The 23,505-nt window shown below is 42.8% G+C and overlaps 1 protein-coding gene across 1 annotated transcript; it reads left to right on the forward strand.

Moving 5' to 3' along the window:
• Positions 1–149: 149 nt before the first annotated feature.
• On the forward strand, positions 150–22,455 carry sv2 (synaptic vesicle glycoprotein 2). The gene is made up of 13 exons (XM_029758416.1): positions 150–840; positions 1,083–1,181; positions 3,063–3,224; positions 3,565–3,727; positions 4,069–4,190; positions 4,534–4,697; positions 4,936–5,016; positions 15,758–15,850; positions 17,622–17,710; positions 17,888–18,015; positions 18,281–18,376; positions 18,472–18,631; positions 21,133–22,455. The coding sequence occupies exons 1-13, from the start codon at positions 726–728 to the stop codon at positions 21,314–21,316; spliced, it is 1,656 nt and encodes a 551-aa protein (XP_029614276.1). The 5' UTR covers positions 150–725; the 3' UTR covers positions 21,317–22,455.
• Positions 22,456–23,505: the final 1,050 nt, after the last annotated feature.

Genomic DNA, 23,505 nt, shown 5'->3' on the forward strand with positions numbered 1-23,505 from the left:
TTGGCAGGCAAAAAAACATGTGATCTTTTCCTATGTTGTGTCACAAAGTATAATGGATTTGTACTCCAGTTGGTGGCGGTAATGCAACATTATATTGGATGCCAACCGCCGTTAAACCCCACCGAAGAAGGCTAACAGCTCATCCATTTCTTAAAACAGGAAGTCGGTTCAGTTCACTCAGAGAGGAAGAGGCGAAGCAAGAGGGGCAACTTAGCCCAACATTTGTCTACTCCGGCATGTGGCGTTTTTCCGTTCACCAAGCGAGGAGTTTTTGTATGGAGGTCAATGAGAGTGTCGAATTTGGTTAACAAAAAGTTGAATGGTTTATTTGCTACATGTGGCTTATTTGATATAATCGAAGTTTAGTTACGCGTGTACTGATATACGTAGGACACGTGACATCCCGGAAACTTTGAGAAAAAACACTTAAATATCAGAGTTGTGCGTTTTGGTCACTCACGTTTAGCCCTCTCATTGGCTAGAATGGTCCCACCTGATCTTGCCTCCTCCGACTGCCTTCCTTTTTTTTAAAAATACATTTATTTACATTGTTAGAGCGGCCACTAGAGTATCTGGTCAATATAATGGATCATCTTTTGGTTCACTCCATAACTGTGTGTGGATAAATATGTGGTTCTCTGGTAATACAGTTACTATGTATCAAGAAAGTGTACACTGATATGTAGTCTCTACAAAACAAGAGGTCGTACTGGTGCTTTAGCTTGATGAAACAATCGGCTATGTCTCGACATATCCATATAGAGGCGTCCGGCGATGATGCAGCACGAGTGCCACTTCTCACCAGCCACCTGGAGCTAGCTAGCCTCGACTCGGATGAAGGTACATGCGTAAACTCCACCTGGTAGACTTGGAACTTTCATGCAGTCACCCACGTAAACTAGTCCAACCTGTGTACTCTTTATTAGCTTAAAAATGTAATTCTGATGTCAAATTCAACATGTAGTAGGTGTACCTGCATTATCAGACGTATGTTTTCCATTAAATGTTTTGAGTAATATATGCTTATACAATTTACAAAGCTATTTATCATGCATGTTTTTTTGTTTTTTTTTTCATTTCAGGTGAAGTTATTTTTGAGAGGAGTATTGGAGATAATGCAAATGATGTTCAGAGAAGTACACAAAGAAAACGAACATATGAGGAAGCTGTTGAGGACGCAGGTAGACTTTACTGGTATTTTGATTTTGATGTGTAACACGAGGTGTATTCATTATTATAAACTGGGTGGTTTTAGCCCTGGATGCTTATTATTAATTGTTACTGTTCTAATTACGTTAGTAACCAGTTTATAATAGTGTAACGACCCTGGGTTTATAAGCGCGGAAATCGACTCTGCAGCACGAGCATGCTTTTGCGGCAGTCGATAGTGCGCTGGACATCGGGCTAGAAGGTCGAGGGTTCGAGACCTGCTCCCTACTGTTTCATTACAATAGCTATAAGGCACCCCCCCCCCAAAAAAAAATCTACACACAATACTCCATAAACTGAAATGTATCACATTTACATAAGTATTCATAGTCCTTTAGGTGCCTTTTGGCAAACTCCAAGTGGGCTGTTATATGCCTATTACTGAGGAGATGACTTCTGTCTGGCCACTCTACTCTACCATAAAGGCCTGATTGGTGGAGTGCTGCAGAGATGGTTGTCCTTCTGGAACGTTCTCCCATCTCCACAGAGGAACTCTGGAGCTCTGTCAGATTGACCATCGGGTTCTTGGTCACCTCCCTGACTAAGGCCCTTGTCCCCTGATTGCTCAGTTTGGCTGGGCGGCTAGCTCTAAGAAGAGTCTTGGTGGTTCCAAACTTATTCAATTTAAGAATGATGGAGGCCACTGTTCTTGGGGAGCTTTAATGCTACTACAGAATTTTTTTTGGGTACCATTCCCCAGATATGTGCCTTGACACAATCCTATCTCAGAGCTCTACGGACAATTCCTTCAACCCTATGGCTAGGTTTTTGCTCTGTCAACTGTGGGACCTTTATGTAGACAGGTGTGTTACCACAGGTGGAATCCAATCAAGTTGTAGAAACATCTCAAGGATGACCAACGGAAACAGGATGCACTGGAGTTCAATTTCAAGCCTCATAGCAAAGGGTCTGAATACTTATGTAAATAAGGTTTCTGTTTTTATTTTTTTATAAATATGCAAAAAATCTAAATTATGGGCAATTGTGTGTGTGTATATTGATGAGGAAAACAATTAATTGTATCCATTTTAGAATAAGGCTGTAATGTAACAATGTGGGAAAATGTAAGGGTGTGAATACTTTCCAAATGCACTTTATACAATATACCATGACTAAGGGCTGTATCGCTTTGCATTGTGCATAAAAACAGCCCTTAGCTGTGGTATATTAGTCATTATAAACTGGGTGGTTTGAGCTCTGAATGCCGATTGGCTGAAAGTCATGGTATATCAGACCGTATACTACGGGTATGAAGAAACATTTATTTTTACTGCTCTAATTACATTGGTAACCAGTTTATAATAGCAATAAGGCACCTCGGGGGTTTGTGAAATATGGCCAATATACCGATGCTAAGTGCTGTGTCCTAGCACTCCGCATTGCGTCATGTGTAAGAACAGCCCTTAGCCATGGTATATTGGCCATATACCACACCCCTGCTCTAATTACGTTGGCTACCAGTTTATAATAGCAATAAGGCACCTCTGGGGTTATACCACACCCGCTCAGGCCTTATTGCTTAAAGTGCAAACCGTAGCAAACGTCCCTTATTGATCAAGTTCAGGGGTGTAATTCATTAGTGCACACCATCATAATGGAAAACGTTTTTTAACTAAAATTAGAGTTTCTGTTAGAGAAATTCAGGTAGGTCCCTCCCTGTTTCCTTCTGTTTGGTTCCGCTTGGTTCATAGTGAATACACCCCAGGTAGGTCCCTTCCAGTTTCAGCAAGTTTGCTTCTGTTTGGTTCCTAGTGAATACACTGCTGATGCCTCAGTCTCAGACATCACACTGTATTCTCATTAGAAAATGAACAGTATTCCTGTAGTGTCTGGTCTCTGCGCCCCACCTTCAGGTTTTGGTTTGTTCCATGGGCTCCTGTTGGTGGTGTGTGGATGGGCCAATGCCAGTGATGCGGTGGAGATCCTGTGTGTTTCCTTTCTGCTGCCCACGGCCCGCTGTGACCTCCATCTCAGCTCCTCAGACATGGGGTTACTGACGGCCAACATTTTCCTCGGTAAGGAATAGCTTATATGGGTAAATAGTTTATATAATTTCAACAAACGAATTCAGTCATCACATTTTAAAGTAGGCCTAAATATCAGTTCACTTGATTACAGATGCTGCTGTATTACTTATATGTAAGTGCAGACTTAACCAGGGTTCCTTTAGTGTGATAAGTCTCATGCTTAACAACCAAGTCATTCATCATCAATCACATGTGAAACCAAATTTCACATCAAGTTCAAGGTTTATGAATAGCAACAATGTCTGTAAGAATTCTGTGCATAACAAAAACTTTTCTAAATGAGGCCTCTGACTTTTCTGTGCTCTGTTTTTGCCCTTTGTTCCCATAGGAATGATGATAGGTGGGTACATGTGGGGTTACCTGGCTGACCAGAGGGGGCGCCAGAAGGTCTTGGTGATGTCCCTGACAGTGAACGGAGTGTTTGGAGCGCTGGCCAGCTTTGCCCCCAGGTTCTGGCTCTTCCTTCTACTACGGTTTATCAGTGGTGTAGGGTAAGCACTTCATTACATACCCCTCTGATTGGACCTAATGAAGATGGTACACAGACACACACACACACATCCACAAAGACTCCAACACGGAAATGTAATGTGAATCATTTTACAAACACTCAAAGTTGCATCTGTCCTCTTCATTTAAAGGATTCATTTCAACTTTCACCGGAGTGTCTTTCCAGGGCATAGGCTACTCATATGTTCCCCTCTCACCCTTACCAACAGACAGTTGTCATTGAAATACCTAGACTGCTCGGTTAACACTTTGGAAATCTACTGTGTAGGCACTCTAATTGTGTAGTGGATTCTAACAAGTCTTTTCCATTTGCCTTTTCCAGGGTGGGAGGTTCAATCCCGGTCATCTTCTCCTACTTTTCAGAGTTTCAGCCCCGGCTGAAGAGAGGGGCAATGATAAGTGCTCTGGCTACCTTCTGGATGGCAGGGAATATTCTGGCAGCAGGTGCGCAGTTGACACCATTACTACACATTGTCTTCTGTTAGTCAGATGATGTTTGTCCTCGTGTCAAATACTTGAGGGAGGTAGAGATGATTACTGTTGCATGTGTCTGTAGGCAATGTTTAGGTCCACATGCTCGTTAAAAGCATAAAATATAGACCCATGTCCAGTAATATGATTTTTCTGTTTGTGTGTCAATCATTCGTGAGATGTGTACCTAATGGAAATGCATTAACAAATAGTCTAGCTGCACACTTTTGCTCCAATGCAAAATATTTATGGAAAGTCACAATATATGATGTTAATGAACATTAGGTAAGCGTCTGGGTGTGTGTTTTCCCTACAGGCCTGGCGTGGTTGGTCATTCCCCGGACCTGGGTCCGCTTTTCTCTGGGTGGGCTGGATTTCCAGAGCTGGAGGCTGTTTGTGGTGCTGTGCTCTGTCCCCAGCCTCACATCGGCACTCATCTTCAGTCTGGCCATGCCTGAGAGCCCCCGGTTCCTCATGGAGGTACACCAGTGCTTACAGGCCACCAATCTTTAAAATCCAAAATGCTGTCTTTAAAGACCGCCTTTTTGTGTAACAGTAGGCCAGTCATACAGTAGAGCTCCAATAAGTGTTTCTGAATAATACAATAGGACACTTAGCCTTGTATACAAGTCCAACCAAGTTCCACAAGTTAGTTTACAAAATAATATCTGGTTTTTGGTTTGTTTCTTCATTAAACACACTTCTCTTTCTTTGCAAGGCTGGCCGTGAGACCGAAGCCCTACGTGTCTTCTGCAGGATGTTTGCAATAAACCACAGAGGCAGTCTCAAGACCTTCTCAGTATGTACCGTACTATGTGTGCCTTAGTGCAGCGGCTCCCAAACTGTGTGTCGGGGCAGATGTGTCGCGGGTTCACACGATTTGACATTTTTTGCCCATAGATACTCATCATTTCATTATTAGTAAATTCCTTAAAATGAGTCACAAGAGTTAGATGTTTTGAATGTTAAATTAGTTTATTATATTTGGTCTGAGTATGTTTTTTCACTGCTCAGAACCGGCACTTTTCTTCTGGGGGCCTTAAGAACCTTTTGGTCAGGAGGATCCATGTGTTGCTTTGCGTCACAGCTCAACCCTTATTGGGGGTTTGCCACTCAAAAGACACGTCAATTGGTGGGTTATGAAGCAAAAGGTTTGTGAACCCCAATGTATACCATCCCATAACTCTCCAGGTATAACAAACTTTAATATTTAAGATATTGGTTTTGTTAAAATGTTTTACTCAAAAAATGTTTAACGTGGAGTTCAGCAGGCACATTTATTGAGTATAAAGGTTACAATCTAAACATCAAGGTATCAATTTAGAGTTATTAAAGTGACTTAATAATAACTTCTTAAATAAGTTGTTAATGCTTGATAAATGCTTTATTAATAGTTAAATGGCTACAATGCTTAGAAATGTTGTAATTGTAAATGTTGAAAAAAATGCTGGACTACTAATTTATTGATAACATATTCTTTTTAGATAGTTGCTTAACAAGTTTCAGTAATTAGAAGTGATTCATCACACTTACAAATCATCAAATATAATCTAAAATATTATACTTTATTAATGCAAATTATGGACCTTCATGTTCCATACAAACTCTGATAAATGTACTATGTTACTATAACATGTGAACATGAATAGTACAGGTCATGAAAGATTTCCCTCTAGGACCCCTGATACATGGGAGTTTCCCATCCTTAAGGAGGTATAGAAGGGACTGCACACACCCAGTCACAACTACAATAGAGAAACTAATTGCCCTGGCAAGAATACCCTGTGTGAATTCTAAGTAATCTTGCATTACTTTTACCACTATCATCGGAAGATAATTAATCAGTATTTACATTTATCCTAGTTACATTATTGTAACTAGGATAATCAAAATGATCCTGAAGACCCTCATTTTCATGTTCTTTGTCCCTGTCCCCTTCCCGCGGCCCAGTAGGTTTCAGACCTCTCAGAACGGTCAAACAGCAAAACAACTTCAGAGAACCAGACCAGGGAACTGCTTAAGATACAGTAGAATGTATCACTCCTTTCAGCAGCAAACATAAAGGTCAAGCAAGCCAACCCTGAACATGGTGTTTGTACTTCAGGAAGACAACAGAGCGGACCACTGCCAGGTAGCACTTCACACCGATATAGTATTAGAACAAGGGCTGGCCAGTGAACATGAAAACTAGGAAAAATGCAGTAGTATGTCGAAGAACACGTAGAATGTGTTGGTCCAGATAGGCTTAGGCGAATCACAAGCAGGCGAAGATTTCAGACACCGAGATTGAGAGCAAAAAAGTCTGAGGCCACCAAACCTTCCCCTCCCCTCACTATCAGACATAGACATTAGTGGGGAGACTTAGAATGATGTCGGTTACTGAAGAAACAAGGAACACTTAACGCGGCTGCTCCAACATCAGGATCCAAAGTGATGGTGGAAGTAGTAGTTGCGGTTTTTGCAATAGACCTGTTCATCTCTTAAATATCTGTGGCTTCAGTGGACACTAAAAAGTGTGAAAAAGGGTCAGGGATTTCTATTTTTGAGGAGCAGATGACTACGAAATTGTTTTTAATTGAAAATGTTTAGAATTAAACTGACTGCATCTGGATGGAATTTACATAAACTTTTAAGCTAAAACAAATTCAAAAACGTAAACTATTACGGACTAAAGGGAAACCCAGACGCGAGCCTACCAGATGAGCTAAATGCCTTTTATGCTCGCTTTGAGGCAAGCAACACTGAAGCATGCACGAGAGCACCAGCTGTTCTGGATGACTGTGTGATAACGCGCTCGGTAGCCGATGTGAACAAAACCTTTTAAACAGGTCAACATTCACAAAGCCGCTGGGCCAGACGGATTACCAGGACGTGTACTCAAAGCATGCGCGGACCAACTGTGAAGTGTCTTCACTGACATTTTCAACCTCTTTCTGACCGAGTCTGAAATACCTACATGTTTCAAGCAGACCACCATAGTCCCTGTGCCCAAGGAAGCGAAGGTAACCTGCCTAAATGATTACCGCCCCGTGGCACTCACGTCGGTAGCCATGAAGGGCTTTGAAATGGCTCATATCAACAGCATCCTCCCGGATACCCTAGACCCACTCCAATTCGCATACCGCCCCAACAGATCCACAGATGACGAAATCTCGATCGCACTCCACACTGCCCTTTCTCACCTGGACAAAAGGAACACCTATGTGAGAATGCTGTTCATTGACTACAGCTCAGCGTTCAACACCATAGTGCCCACGAAGCTCATCACTCAGCTAAGGACTCTGGGACTAAACACCTCCCTCTGCAACTGGATCCTGGACTTCCTGACGGGCCGCCCTCAGGTGGTAAGAGTAGGCAACAACATGTCTGCCACGCTGATCCTTAACACTAGATCCCCACAGGGGTGTGTACTTAGTTCCCTCCTGTATTCCCTGTTCACCCACGACTGAGTGGCCAAACACGACTCCAACACCATCATTAAGTTTGCTGACGACACAACAGTGGTAGGCATGATCACTGACAACGATGAGACTGTCTATAGGGAGGAGGTCAGAGAACTGGCACTGTGGTGCCAGGACAACAACCCCTCCCTCAATGTGAGCAAGACAAAGGAGATGATCGTGGACTACAGGAAAAGGCAGGCCGAACAGGCCTCCATTTAACATCGACGGGGCTGTAGTGGAGCGGGTAGAGTTTCAAGTTCCTTGGTGTCCACATCGCCAACGAACTATCCTGGACCAAACATACCAAGACAGTCGTGAAGAGGGCACGACAAAACCTTTTCCCCCTCAGGAGACTGAAAAGATTTGTCATGGGTCCCCAGATCCTCAGAAGGTTCTACAGCTGCACCATCGAGAGCATCCTGACCGGTTGCATCACCACCTGGTTTGGCAACTGCTCGGCATCTGACCGTAAGGCGCTACAGAGGGTAGTGCAAACGGCCCAGTACATCACTGGGGCCAAGCTTCCTGCCTTCCAGGACCTATATAATAGGCGGTGTCGGAGGAAATCCCATAAAATTGTCAGAGACTCCAGTCACCCAAGTTATAGACTGTTTTCTTTGCTGCCGCATGACAAGCGGTACCTGAGCTCCAAGTCTAGGACCAAAAGGCTCCTCAACAGTTTCTACCCCCAAGCCATTAGACTGCTAAATAATTCATAAAAATCGCCACAGGACAATTTACAATCCACGTCACAATAATTTAACACGTTCATTAATTTTGTACGTAGTTATTACACATTGATTACACTCTCACTCGTATTTCATATGTCACAACGATTCACCGATACCTATGCTATGACTATGAGTCTTAGATTTTGTCACTGATGATGACATTTGCATAAGGTCGTTTGGACTCCGGCCAAGTCTCAGGTACTGATGAAAGACGTTCACTCAACTTCTGTTCTTCCGAGGTCAAATTAGCTAGCTAGTTAACAATGGTTGCCCAATTTCTCGAAAATTGTTAATCTTCCGCCTCTGATTGCACCAGACTGCTGCTCACGGACAGAAGAGATGGACTTCAACCATCAATGGCCAGGTAACGTTAACTTAATGTTAGCTAGCTATCTAACGTAGGTGTTGAGTGAGTGGTGTAACAGCTGCAAAAAAAAGTAACTACATAATATAACACTAACGTTACCAAACTACCAACGGCGTTAGCTATCTAACGTTAGATCTGCCTGCCATTGATATTTAACTCAAGATAGCTAGCTAAAGTTAATTGTTCATAATCTAACGTTAATTATGGCATCAATAAAACGTTAACTAGTTACTGCTGTACAGTAACGTTAGCTAGCTAGCGATGTTGAATGAAGCTAAAACTTTTTTTAGCTAGTTTGTAGCTAAAGTACGTTAGTCAAAACTGCATCGCCTGTTAATGCACGGTTGTCTTCATAGGTCGGAGGCTCCGAGTTGGCACAGTTTAGACAAGAGAGCACTTTAGGGGTTGTTAACTACATACAGATAAAAATGTCACTGGACCCATCGGGTCTGCGGTCTATTTTTCAGGCTAGAGAACATGTTGCGGAGCCTTCGGTGGGCAAGCGGTCATTTGATGAAGAGATGGCCAGCAATCTAATTGCTGTTGCAGAGGAGTTCCTACAAGAGGCAAATGACATCCAACAACGGAACCTTACGAAGATGGCAAGTTGTTACATTTGTATCATTTCTTTTTTGTACGGCATGAGTGGCAAAGGCTGAGATTTTATCATTTTACTTGTCCTGTGTTAAGTCTCCTTTGTCAAGTCAATCAATAAAATAAAACATTTGGTTGGTTTATAATGCTGTTCCTAAATTCTATATGGTGATCTTATAGTCTTTTAACCTAAAGTTTTTAGGAGTGTATTTTGTAATTAATTATCTATTGTATTTTTTTAATTTCAGTATCCTATCAAGCGCCTTTGGAGGGAAGGCGGTATCACATCACCAAGGAGCAGCTTGAGTTCCTCATAGATTGTCATATGACCATCAGACAAATGGCAGATGTTCTCAATGTGTTGCACTCTGTGTTCAAGCGGCGCATGAGGTAAGTAATTGAATAAAGCAATTGTAACACAAGAGGGAGATCTCTACATCCTCTCTAGATTTGATCACATTCCTGATTGATGTATCTTTTTGTGTTATTTTTGTATTTAGTCATTTTCAGCTTTTCAGGTCCTCACTGTTGTCAGACGCTTAGCTGGATGAGAGGATCAAAGAGCTGATATCAATAAAAACAGAATGGCGTCACTATATGAGAAAAAAAATGTTTTGTAAAACAAACGTATCATGTTTTTTAGGTGGAGGATTGTTATCCATGGTGCTGTGGATGGTTACAGCAGACTTGTTGGGTTTCTGAAGGCCTCTGACAACAACAGGACTGCCACAGTCATGGAGTCATTCAAAGCAGCCATCACCAGCTACGGAGTACCATCCCGGGTGAGATAAACACCGGGTGGTGAAAACAACCATATCTGTGCCTTCATGGAGCAGTTCAGGGTTGGTGAGAGGGGAAGTGCCCTCAGAGGAAGGAGCACTCATAACCAGAGGATAGAGCAGCTGTGGGGGGACGTCTGGCATGGAGTCTCCAACGTTTATCATGACCTGTTCACCTTCTTGGAGATGGAGCAGATCATCGACATCAACAATGAGGTGCACCTGTGGGCACTGCACTTTGTGTACCTGCCACGGGTGAACAGAGATCTTGCTGTGTTTGCCAGTTAGTGGAACCACCATGGGCTGAGGACTGAACAACGGTAGTCACCTCTGCAGTTGTTCGTCTCGGGTTCCCTGGCAATGCAGAGGGCCAATCTGACAGCAGTAAGGGATTTGTTCGCCCCAAATTCAACCACCATCAGCTCTCAAGCCACCACCTCCGCTCCCCCAACCACCACCTCCGCTCTCCCAACCACCACCTCCGCTCTCCCAACCACCACCTCCGCTCCCCCAACCACTGGCACCGCAGCTCTTTATTGGTCGGAATGGGTGATTGTGCCACAAATCTAGTTCACCATCAGCAACACACAGATGGAACTGTTGCGGACAATAATTCCATTGGAAGGCCCCAGAGGCAGCCTGGGAGTTGACAGAGGGTTCAGCGCCACTCGTTCCTACTCCAACCTGACTTACTACATACTCCCCTACTGGGATGAGGGATTGGACGCTATATCTTCAGCGCCACTCGTTCCTTTGAATCAGTTCATTTTTATAATACTATTAGTATTATAAAATGTATAACATTCCCCCTCTTTCACACACTATATGATTTGGTCTCTAGAAAGGTACGATAGACTTCTTCAACTCTAAACGGATGGGGACCAGAGTTTAGACACAGGTGGCCTTAACTTTTGTTAAGTACTTCCCCATTCCAGTACGATTCTGTTTGGTCATATTTGGAGAGAGTCAGGTACTGTTAAGATATACGGCCTATGGTTATTGTATTTTGCTCTATGGCACTTTAGCACAGCATTCCATCTGCTGACACAATATTTGTCTTCCATTCAGTACAACACGACCCAGGAGAGGCCTACTGCAAGCACTGGATTGGAGCCTTCAGAGCGTGCCTGCTGTGGGAGGACAACAGAACATTCTGAATGAACATTATTAAAACAGAACTTATATTTTTGTAATGCCCAATCGGGACTTTTATAAATTGTTAAAATAAATAATTGTGTGGAGAATGCCCTATAGTTAAAAAAAGAAACTATGAAGATAGTGGTTTGCCCCGTTTACATTTTATATAATTGTGTTTAACAGCAACCTATTACAGTTAGTAATATAACATTGTTGACACATTGTGACAGCTCAAATGATGTGGTTGAAGATGGACTAGTGCAGGGCTCCTGCAGAGCTACTGTCTTGTAGGTTCACTGCGACCCTAATCTAGTGCACCTGATTTTAATAATTACCTGCTTAAAAAGTTAATGAGGTTAGTTACAACTGAGGTTGGATTGAAAACCTACAGGAGGGTAGCTCTCCAGGAACAGGGTTGTAGTGAAAACCTACAGGAGGGTAGCTCTCCAGGAACAGGGTTGGAGTGAAAACCTACAGGAGGGTAGCTCTCCAGGAACAGGGTTGGAGTGAAAACCTACAGGAGGGTAGCTCTCCAGGAACAGGGTTGGAGTGAAAACCTACAGGAGGGTAGCTCTCCAGGAACAGGGTTGGAGTTAAAACCTACAGGAGGGTAGCTCTCCAGGAACAGGGTTGGAGAGCCTAGGACTAATGGATCTAGTTCTTAGATCAATGCATTTGAAATTTGATAAGTCACTACGAAGGTGCAGTTCCCAGAAGTGGAGCTGTCACTTAATGCAGTGGATGGGAAGCCTTATTTCATGTAGTTCTAATTAAATGATAATGGCTGAAGTTAATTTGTCCTTAAGTAGGACATCAGATTATCATATTTGGATGAGTTGGCTGCAATATGGCAGCAGTACTTCAGTCAATATCAGCAACGGCTATTGGTTATTAGTGAAGTGTCAGTAAAGTGTTACTAAAAAAAACTAACCTTTAACACCAAGACAAGCAATATGGATTGTATAATTTAATTTGAATGATCATTAAGTGAACAATAACAGCCAATATGGAAATACAGTGCATTTGGAAAGTATTCAGACCACTTGACTTTTTTCCACATTTTGTTACATTAGAGCCTTATTCTAAAATGTATTAAATAAATAAAAATGTAGCGTCATACCAAGACTATGGTGTAATCGCTGCCAAAGGTGCTTCAGCAAAGTACTGAGTAAAGGGTCATAAATGTAATATTCCCTTTTTTTATACATTTGCAAAAATGTCAACTTGTTTTTGCTTTGTCGTTATGGGGTATTGTGTGTAGATTGATGAGGGTAAAAAATTGTATCCATTTTTTAATAAGGCTGTAACGTAATAAAATGGAAAAAGTCAAGGGGTCTGAATACGTTCCGAATGCACTGTACAAACAATAGATGTAAGTAGATAAATGCTTAAATGTTGATGTGTAGTTACATTTTCAAACACTCAATTGCTACTGTAATTTAGTGCTACTAGATACAATTATGTACCATAAAAATGTTTTTATGCGACACCGAAATGTGGTGAATTCACAATACCGGAGGTCATGAATTCCCTAAAGGCATTGTAGGTGCTAGAAGAGGGAGCCTTAGTGTCACAGCACACGTGTTTGCCTCTGGGTACTTTTTCTTCTGCTGCCCAGCGAGAAGCCCTCACACTGTGTGGAGGAATTCGATGGTCGGGGTGTCCTCAAACCCAAGGGGTGGCACCACCGTTGCCCCAGTAGCAAACTCCCAACACCATCGCCACTGTTAGAGGAGGACATTCTCCATCTGAGGAGTACACAGTAAAACATTTAAAATACATATTTAAATCACAAAATTGAATAATATGCAGTTACCGATAAACTTGGAACAATTGACTATTTTACCTTGCACCTCAGCCAGCCAGTTGAACCAACGGCAGATGGTGTCGTACTTCAAACACCGCCGGTTGCCGCCAGGTATGGAATAGGTTACTTTAAACAGGTCCCTGGCAGTGGGAGGCTTTATGGAGTCTTTAAACAGTGCTCGGAAGCTGCCTGGGTGGGTCCCCAATGCTTCGAGCAGCCCAAAAGAGTTGAGACGATATTTGAACCTGTTATGGTTTAGAGACAGTATGTATATTTAAAATAAGTGTTAAGGACAATATATTGATGTTCAATTTAGGGGGGTGGACTGATTAAAAATACTTATGTTAGAGGAGGTAATGACAAGTACTTCACAGATTTATGACAAGAGTTGACTTACTGCTCCAAGGCCACCTGCATGCTCCCTTGGACAAATTGTTGAGCTACCAATTCAACCACACCATCTCTGTCCTCCATTGTCTTGACAACAATCTTTTTTTTGTAGGGGAACGAGCCTCCTCCTGTCTGTCTTAAAGGCCTCTACATTCGGATTCATCTGGGGGAATGTGTCCCCCAAAACCTTCAAGAAGCTGCTCTCCTGACCATAGGGCACTTTGATCTGCCTCACAGTATACTCTAAAGATACTGAGATATGGAAACATTATTTAAATCTAATAAAACGTATCCTAATATAAAACAGGGAAATAGTCCATGATCTTTAAATCAGTAAAATAACCTGCAATAAGTCTTATGTTGAATCACAAGATAGATTCACACCTAGCTTACTTACAAAGCAAGCACTGTGTCCTCATGTACTACATGGATATAGGTAAAATGTACCTATCCTGTTCAGCTACCGGATGGTAGGGTCAGCGATCAGGCAAACCCTCATAGTTATCAACCTGCTTCTCCCGGTTTGTCGCCTTTGGACTCCAGCATTATTCCGTCTCCTGAACGATTGAAATCTGACATGTGCAAACGTTATAAAAGTTACAATAATGACACTCAGCATAATCGACGCCGCCCATACTCGCGCACCCAACGGTAGCTGTTGCAATCATTAGCAAGCTAACGTTACTAGGTAGTTGTGCCGGTTAATGTTGACTTTTGCCAGGTATTACCTAACCTACCAGAATGAATCCTACCTTTGAAACCACCCGATCCTCCTGGGGTGGTTGTAAAGGTGGTTGTACTTGCGTGGCAAAACTTAAAAAGCGGTCTCATGTTTTCAAGGTTCGACATGACTTAGTCGTTTGTTGGTGATGATGAATGAGACGTTTTTCATATAGATAGCAAAAGTTTCTAGTGGCTGTTTAAAGAAACCATGGATTACAGTGGCTCCTGTCACATGTCATAGACTACTTTCAGGATGAGGAACCATAAAACATCCAAGTTATAAAATCCTGAACTTCCCCTTACGTGAACACAACTGAATACAATATTTTGCAATCCAAATATGTGACATTTCAAAGAAATATATTTTTAAGTATAACATTTTAACAACTTAATTTTAAGTACTTAATTTAACATTGACGCTAGTCTTTAAAAAACAATGACTATATGAATGTACAAAGCCATCGATCACGTGACACCATTCATTCCTATGTCATGACTTCATGACCTCATCAGTCCATTAGAAGCTTTCAGGCCCATACACACTCCGGTCGCAGAATGGATGTACAGCCAGATCTGGGTTCAAATACATGATTTTTATATCACATATCAGTTTAGGATTAGGTATGCTTCATATTGTGGACACTGCTCAATATACAGTAAATGTCTTGGAGGGACCAGTTAGACCAGGGGTGTCAAATGTGGTTTATGGGCCATTTTTGTCCCCACTTTTTTTTTTCTTTTTTAAATGTGGCCTTCACTTGTGCTCCCTCTTTCCAGTAATGGCCCCAATGGAAAAATTACTTTGATATTCCAAGTTAGAAAGATCACTTCTTAATGTTTTGGCCTTGATGTACTGTGTTACTGTAAGTGTATAGTGGTTGCTTCTCCAGTCAAGCAGTAAATATCTCTAAACCGATCCATTCTTCCTGAACACGTGTCTCCATCTTTCTGTATATAAATACAGCCCATCACATGGAGCACGTTATGTAAAAGTATAGGGAAATTGGCACTCATGGCCTTTCTGATCGGCCCCTCTTCACAGTAATGGCAAAACACACTTGCAAGTTAGACAGACATACAGTATGTTTTAGCTCCCCATATCCCTGTACTAAAATCTGCCCAATTCTGTTGATATCATCTTTTCAGATCCCTTTGTTTTGGCCTCGATTAACTGCACACACTGTATTAGCTCATATACCAGAGGTGATCAATTTTGGGTCTCTATTCAATCTGTATCTCTGAAGTGTTACAGATGGCGAGATAGAAATGTGAAAGGTCATTTCCAATTGAGCCAATATATGCAGTGTTTACGATGAATGCAGTCTCCGCTAACACGGGAACATTGTCTTTAAATTTAAATCGCGCTGTAACGCTGAACTTCCGTGATACGGATTGAATACGGCCCTTACCCTTCACGTTTCAGTGTGGTTGCAGGCTTTTGCTCCAGCCAAGCAGTAAACATACTTCTACTAATCATAGTCTTCCTTTATTAGTAGAATTAGATATGTTAAGGATGCTACTACTTTTCACTTGATATGTTAAATATGGTGTGTTCTGTATCGTTTACAGATTTGTGGGCTGCACATCCCTTCTGAGAAGAAAGAGAGGGAGACTAGGAGAGGTGGAACACACACTCGGTGCTTTGTCAACCTCCTCAAACAGGTAACACCATGCATACATGTACACGTGCACACAGACATAGGAGACCGGCACATACACAAATACACTCTCATAATGGTTTTTGTTTTCTTCAAGACTGGAGCACCCTCCGATGGGGTATCACAGCTTCAAAACGAATGGATTTGCTGAAGGAAATGTTGTACTGTACTTTATGCTGCATCTCAGATCCCCTATATACATGTATGCTGTTGGCCTTTACATTCAGGTTTTTCTTTATCACATGAGGTTCAGCACAAAGTAAAATACAAACCCAGTATGTGAATATTCCGATAACACTGCTCAAAAAAATAAAGGGAACACTTAAACAACACAATGTAACTCCAAGTCAATCACACTTCTGTGAAATCAAACTGTCCACTTAGGAAGCAACACTGATTGACAATACATTTCACATGCTGTTGTGCAAATGGAATAGACAACAGGTGGAAATTATAGGCAATTAGCAAGACACCCCCAATAAAGGAGTGGTTCTGCAGGTGGGGACCACAGACCACTTCTCAGTTCCTATGCTTCCTGGCTGATGTTTTGGTCACTTTTGAATGCTGGCGGTGCTTTCACTCTAGTGGTAGCATGAGACGGAGTCTACAACCCACACAAGTGGCTCAGGTAGTGCAGCTCATCCAGGATGGCACATCAATGTGAGCTGTGGCAAGAAGGTTTGCTGTGTCTGTCAGCGTAGTGTCCAGAGCAAGGAGGCGCTACCAGGAGACAGGCCAGTACATCAGGAGACGTGGAGGAGGCCGTAGGAGGGCAACAACCCAGCAGCAGGACCGCTACCTCCGCCTTTGTGCAAGGAGGAGTAGGAGCAGGAGGCATTTGCCAGAGAACACCAAGATTGGCAAATTCGCCACTGGTGCCCTGTGCTCTTCACAGATGAAAGCAGGTTCACACTGAGCACATATGACAGACGTGACAGAGTCTGGAGACGCCGTGGAGAACGTTCTGCTGCCTGCAACATCCTCCAGCATGACCGGTTTGGTGGTGGGTCAGTCATGGTGTGGGGTGGCATTTCTTTGGGGGGCCGCACAGCCCTCCATGTGCTCGCCAGAGGTAGCCTGACTGCCATTAGGTACCGAGATGAGATCTTCAGACCCCTTGTGAGACCATATGCTGGTGCGGTTGGCCCTGGGTTCCTCCTAATGCAAGACAATGCTAAACCTCATGTGGCTGGAGTGTGTCAGCAGTTCCTGCAAGAGGAAGGCATTGATGCTATGGACTGGCCCGCCCGTTCCCCAGACCTGAATCCAATTGAGCACATCTGGGACATCATGTCTCGCTCCATCCACCAATGCCACGTTGCACCACAGACTGTCCAGGAGTTGGCGGATGCTTTAGTCCAGGTCTGGGAGGAGATCCCTCAGGAGACCATCCGCCACCTCATCAGGAGCATGCCCAGGCGTTGTAGGGAGGTCATACAGGCACGTGGAGGCCACACACACTACTGAGCCTCATTTTGACTTGTTTTAAGGACATTACATCAAAGTTGGATCAGTCTGTAGTGTGGTTTTCCACTTTAATTTTGAGTGTGACTCCAAATCCAGACCTCCATGGGTTGATAAATTGGATTTCCATTGATTAGTTTTGTGTGATTTTGTTGTCAGCCCATTCAACTATGTAAAGAAAAAAGTATTTAATAAGATTATTTCATTCATTCAGATCTAGGATGTGTTATTTTAGTGTTCCCTTTATTTTTTTGAGCAGTATATGTAGGACATGTTTATTTTCACTTAAATCAATGTTGCTTGTGTTGCAGGGCCTGGCACCAATAAGACAGCTGTTTGTTGGAGAGTTGGCCTCTAGAAGTGTATGTCTGGTCGTCATATTCTACTGCATCTCATTTGGGTGGGTCTCAGCTCTCCTTAATACAATCTGTCTGTCTTCAGCTGTCCTTGTTATCCATACTGTATGTACGGATGACTTTTTTGACACAAATATACAAAAACATTGACAGCTCATATTTCAGGGGGTAGTTATCATGTGTCCTAACCTCTTTGTGTGTGTGTGTGTGTGTGTGTGTAGATACTATGGGCTGTGGATGTGGTTCCCAGAGCTTTTCAAGAGAGCAGAGGATGGAGGCTCACCCTGTGCCAATGTGTCTCGCTTACAAAGCCATGACAACCAAAGCTGCTACCCAGTTAAAACGGCAGGTGTGTACAAAACACGGGAGCAATGCACTTCTCAATAAAATGTTCACTCCTGTCAGACTTACAGAAAAAGGTTATGTGTAAACAGTAGCTATGTATGTTATATAAATCTGTGGGCACCAGTTTCTCTTTAATTATGAAATATTGTGTTATCTATAACATTTTGCAAAGTTTGTTATTCAAGTAAAAAAGTATATTTCATGGCACTTTACTGGCACTTTTATTTATTGAAAAGTAAGTGTGTGTGTTGGACTGCTTCCTTTCGCAGTGTACATAGAGGGCTTTATCGCTGCAGCCTCAAACCTACCAGGGAACATCTTCACCGTTCTCCTAATGGACGTCATTGGAGGAAAGGCCCTGCTTTGTGAGTTGTTTTCCCCTCCCTTTTTAAAAGACAGTAGGGCATGATCAAAAAATGCATTTAGTTATTAGAAGTTTCAGTTTCCACCTCTGTCCCAGGTTGCAGCCTATTGTTGTCCAGTGTGAGTGTGTTCCTCATCTACGAGGTGAAGACGAAAGCACAGAGCCTGCTCATCTCCTGTGTTTTCAGTGGAGTGTCTGTGGTGGCCTGGAATTCCTTGGACGTGTTGGGCACTGAGCTCTACCCCACCCAGCTACGGTAACTGCATACACCATCATAATAGCCTGGTCCTAGATCTGTTTGTGTTGCCTTCCCAACTCCTATGGACTAGAAGGCTTCACGGATCCACCTGTACCCGAATACACGAGACCCGAGCAGGTCCGGATCCAGAATTCTAAATAAAGTCATGTGTCTGATCTAATATGATTGTCACGGGCCTCGGCATGTGTAATTTTAACGGACTTGTCCGGAAGGGCCCGTACAAGTCGGAGCCTCACTCCATGTGTGACAAAATTTAGGAGATATCTAATCAATGTAAGAGGAGAAGGATAGGCTACAACAACCAAGAGCCAACAGGTAGGCAGGCTGCTACTTAATATTCAGAATGGCGTTGTTGTCATTTGTAACTGTGGGATGAGGAAGCGCATGCGCTGCAGCCTCAGTTAGCCTGCTAGCTAACGTTAGCTAGCTTAACTAGCTTCTCCCGGTTTGATGCAGTCCAAGACAGATACTACGTAATCATATTTGATGATAGATAACCTAGCTATGTCAGCTATTAGTCTACTAAGTTGGCATGGTTGGTTGCTGTCTCTTCCTCCCTGCTCCCCATGTCACTTGCTCACAGTACAGCCCCTCCCCCACCTGCTAGAGCGACACCCCACTCGCTTTCAGCTCCTTTTTAGCTTAAACAATTACTTTTCTGCTGCTTCCCTCACTCGGATCAGACAGGCTCTGGATCTGACCAGATATATACAGTCGTGGCCAAAAGTTTTGAGAATGACACAAATATAAATTTTCATAAAGTTTGCTGCCTCAGTTTGTATGATGGCAATTTGCATATACTCCAGAATGTTATGAAGAGTAATCAGATGAATTGCAATTAATTGCAAAGTCCCTCTTTGCCATGCAAATGAACTGAATCCCCAAAAAACATTTCCACTGCATTTCAGCCCTGCCACAAAAGGACCAGCTGAAATCATGTCAGTGATTATCTCGTTAACACAGGTGTGAGTGTTGACGAGGGCAAGGCTGGAGATCACTCTGTCATGCTGATTGAGTTTGAATAACAAAAGGAGGGTGGTGCTTTGAATCATTGTTCTTCCTCTGTCATCCATGGTTACCTGCAAGGAAACACGTGCCGTCATCATTGCTTTGCACAAAAAGGGCTTCACAGGCAAGGATATTGCTGCCAGTAAGATTGCACCTAAATCAACCATTTATCGGATCATCAAGAACTTCAAGGAGAGCGGTTCAATTGTTGTGAAGAAGGCTTCAGGGCGCCCAAGAAAGTCCAGCAAGCGCCAGGACCATCTCCTAAAGTTGATTCAGCTGTGGGATCGGGGCACCACCAGGACAGAGCTTGCTCAGGAATGGCAGCAGGCAGGTGAGGCGAAGACTTTTGGAGGATGGCCTGGTGTCAAGAAGGGCAGCAAAGAAGCCACTTCTCTCCAGGAAAAACATCAGGGACAGACTGATGTTCTGCAAAAGGTACAGGGATTGGACTGCTGAGTACTGGGGTAAAGTCATTTTCTCTGATGAATCCCCTTTCCGATTGTTTGGGACATCTGGAAAAAAGCTTGTCCGGAAAAGACATGGTGAGTGCTACCATCAGTCCTGTGTCATGCCAACAGTAAAGCATCCTGAGATCATTCATGTGTGGGCTCGCTCACAATTTTGCCTAAGAACACAGCCATGAATAAAGAATGGTACCAACACATCCTCCGAGAGCAACTTCTCCCAACCATCCAGGAACACTTTTCCAGTATGATGGAGCGCCTTGCCATAAGGCAAAAGTGATAACTAAGTGGCTCGGGGAACAAAACATTGATATTTTGGGTCCATGGCCAGGAAACTCCCCAGACCTTAATCCCATTGAGAACTTGTGGTCAATCCTCAAGAGGCAGGTGGACAAACAAAAACCAGCAAATTCTGAAAAATTCCAAGCATTGATTATGCAAGAATGGGCTGCCATCAGTCAGGATGTGGCCCAGAAGTTAATTTACAACATGCCAGGGTGGATTGCAGAGGTCTTGAAAAAGAAGGCTCAACACTGCAAATATTGACTCTGCATCAACTTAATTTAATTGTCAATAAAAGCCTTTGACACTTATGAAATGCTTGTAATTATACTTCCGTATTCCATAGTAACATCTGACAAAAATATCTAAAGACTGAGGCAGCAGTCTTTGTGAAAATTAATATTTGTGTCATTCTCAAAACTTTTGGCCACGACTGTACATAACGGGTCTAGTTGTCCTAGGGTCCGTTCGGAACGGGTCTCTGTATTTAAAAAAACGTATTTATGCATATTGGGTCCAGGTGGGAAAGCCCCGGGTCCACTTTAGAACGGGTTCTATTGGTCCTTTATTGTCACGACTGGTCCAAGATCTGTTTCTGCTGTCTTGCCAACTCCTATGACATGTAATGGGACCAAGCTACCATACAGCCTTCTTTTAAACAATTTCCCAGCAAAGGCTCTTTGCCAGGCTGATTGTCTTGTCTCTCCCACTGTGCTCACTGTCAATCTTGGTTTATTTTAGGTCCTCCGCTCTGGGCTTCTTCACAGGAATAGGCAGAGTGGCAGCCATCATGGGTAACATAGTCTTTGGCCAGCTGGTGGACACCAACTGTGTGATACCAGTTCTACTTGTGTCTGCTTTGCTGCTGACAGGGGGGATCACTGCCTTGCGCCTTCCACGCACTAAACAGGCAGAGCTCACCTGAGGCCTCTGTGAAATGAAGTCCAGAAGACACACTTTTTTTCCTGATCGTAGTCCTCGCCAAGGGTTATTCCCTGAACCTAGTCTACCTAGAGATGCCTTTTTCCTATCATGACCAAAGATAGATGTAGAATAGATTTTATAAAACGGATGTTGTGAAATGCTGGATTGCACAAGTGCACTTTGAGAAACCGTGCACCTTAATGGGTTCTCAATCATTAACAAGTCATTGACCAGAGCTAATACAGTGATCTACAAAAGTATGGGGACAGTGACACATTTTTTGTTGTGTATTAAAAGTAGTCAAAAGTTTAGTATTTGGTCCCATATTCCTAGCATGCAATAATTACATCAAGCTTCTGAATCTATAAAGTTGTTGGATGCATTTGCTGTTTTTGGGGTTTAATTTCTATTGGTCACAAAATAATCAATGGTAAATAATGTATTGTCATTTTGGATGAACTTTTATTGTAAATAAGAATAGAATATGTTTCTAAACACTTCTACATTAATGTGAATTAGTGTTGCATGGTATACCGGTACCACAGTAATATCACGGTACCAAAACATGATACCAACATTTATAGATTATCGTTTCATATAATACTACCACATTTTTCAGTCCTACCGATCTAAGGCGCTGGCGCCTGTTATAAAATGTGTATAAAGTCAGTTTTGTTTATAAATTCTGTAAAAAAAAGAAATAAATGCAACTAGTCCACTTAACTTTCATGCCATATCACTTGTAGCAGCTGTAATCCGCCAGCCCATCCCATTCCAGCCATCACTCACCTGTTTCTCTCCGTCTGCTCTTCCTGCACATCCATTCCTTCATCAGTTTTTAAAATATAATTTAGCCGTGATGGCAAGGGGGGATGCATACCCTGACCAGTCTTCTGTTGTTACATTTGTACATTTAATACTTTGGAGCAGCTTGTGCAGAGCAAGCAAAATTGATACATTGTATGTCATTTAACCTCTGGGTTAACCAAGTGCACAGGCCAGTCTTATAGGCTTTGCAAGTTTGCTGTCACACAGCAGTGCCAGAGGAAAAACAGCTTTGCGACAGTCATACTTGCCGCTTTACAGCAAAGAAAACAGCTCCTCTCTAGATCAAAAGGTTAATAAAAAAATGACTCATTACCGGAGCTACCTTTTTTTTTCTACCTCTGATTTTGCGTGCATTTGGTATACTGAACAAAAACATAAACACAACATGCAACAAATTCAAAGATTTTACTGAGTTACAGTTCATAAAAGGAAATCTATCGTTTGATAAATGAATTTGGCCATCATCTATGGATTTCACATGACGGGGAATACAGATATGCATCGATTGGTCACAGACACCTTTAAAAAACAAAAAAAAGTAGGGGCGTGGATCAGAAAACCAGTCAGTATCTGGTGTGACCACTATTTGCCTCATGCGGCACGACATCTCCTTCGCATAGAGTTTATCAGGCTGTTGATTGTGGCCTGTGGAATGTTGTCCCAATCCTCTTCAATGGCTGTGTGAAGTTGCTGGATATTGGCGGGAACTGGAACATACTGTCGTACATGTCGATCCAGAGCATCCCAAACATGCTCAATGGGTGACCATGTCTGGTGAGTATGCAGGCCATGGAAGAACTGACATTTCAGCTTCCAGGAATTGTGTACAGATCCTTGTGACAAGGGGCCATGCGTTATCATGCAACATGAGGTGATGGCGGTGGATGAATGGCACGACAATGGGCCTCAGGATCTCCTCACGGTATCTCTGTGCATTCACTTTGCCATCGATAAAATGCAATTGTGCTCGTTGTCCGTAGCTTATGTCTACCCATACCATAACCCACCGCCACCATGGGGCACTCTGTTCACAACGTTGACATCAGCAAACCGCTCGCCCACATGACCCCATACACGTGGTATAAACAAATTTGTGCACAACATTTTTGAGAAATAAGCTTTTTGTGCATATGAAACATTTTTGGGATCTTTTTTTCAGCTCACGGGACCATGTAAAGTGGGACCAACACTTTACATGTTGCGTTTATATTTTTTCCCCGAGTAATTTCACAAACCATGTCGCGGGTCGTTTTAAACTAATCCCAGGACGCTTATTATTGTTTTGATAACAAACAATGTTGTTCCAATTTGATTGGCACAGGAAAAAAGGCCTGGTATCATTGGTATCATGGTAGCATCCAC

Source organism: Salmo trutta, chromosome 7 (genome assembly GCF_901001165.1).
Source record: "Salmo trutta chromosome 7, fSalTru1.1, whole genome shotgun sequence".
Classification (NCBI taxonomy): Eukaryota; Metazoa; Chordata; class Actinopteri; order Salmoniformes; family Salmonidae; genus Salmo; species Salmo trutta.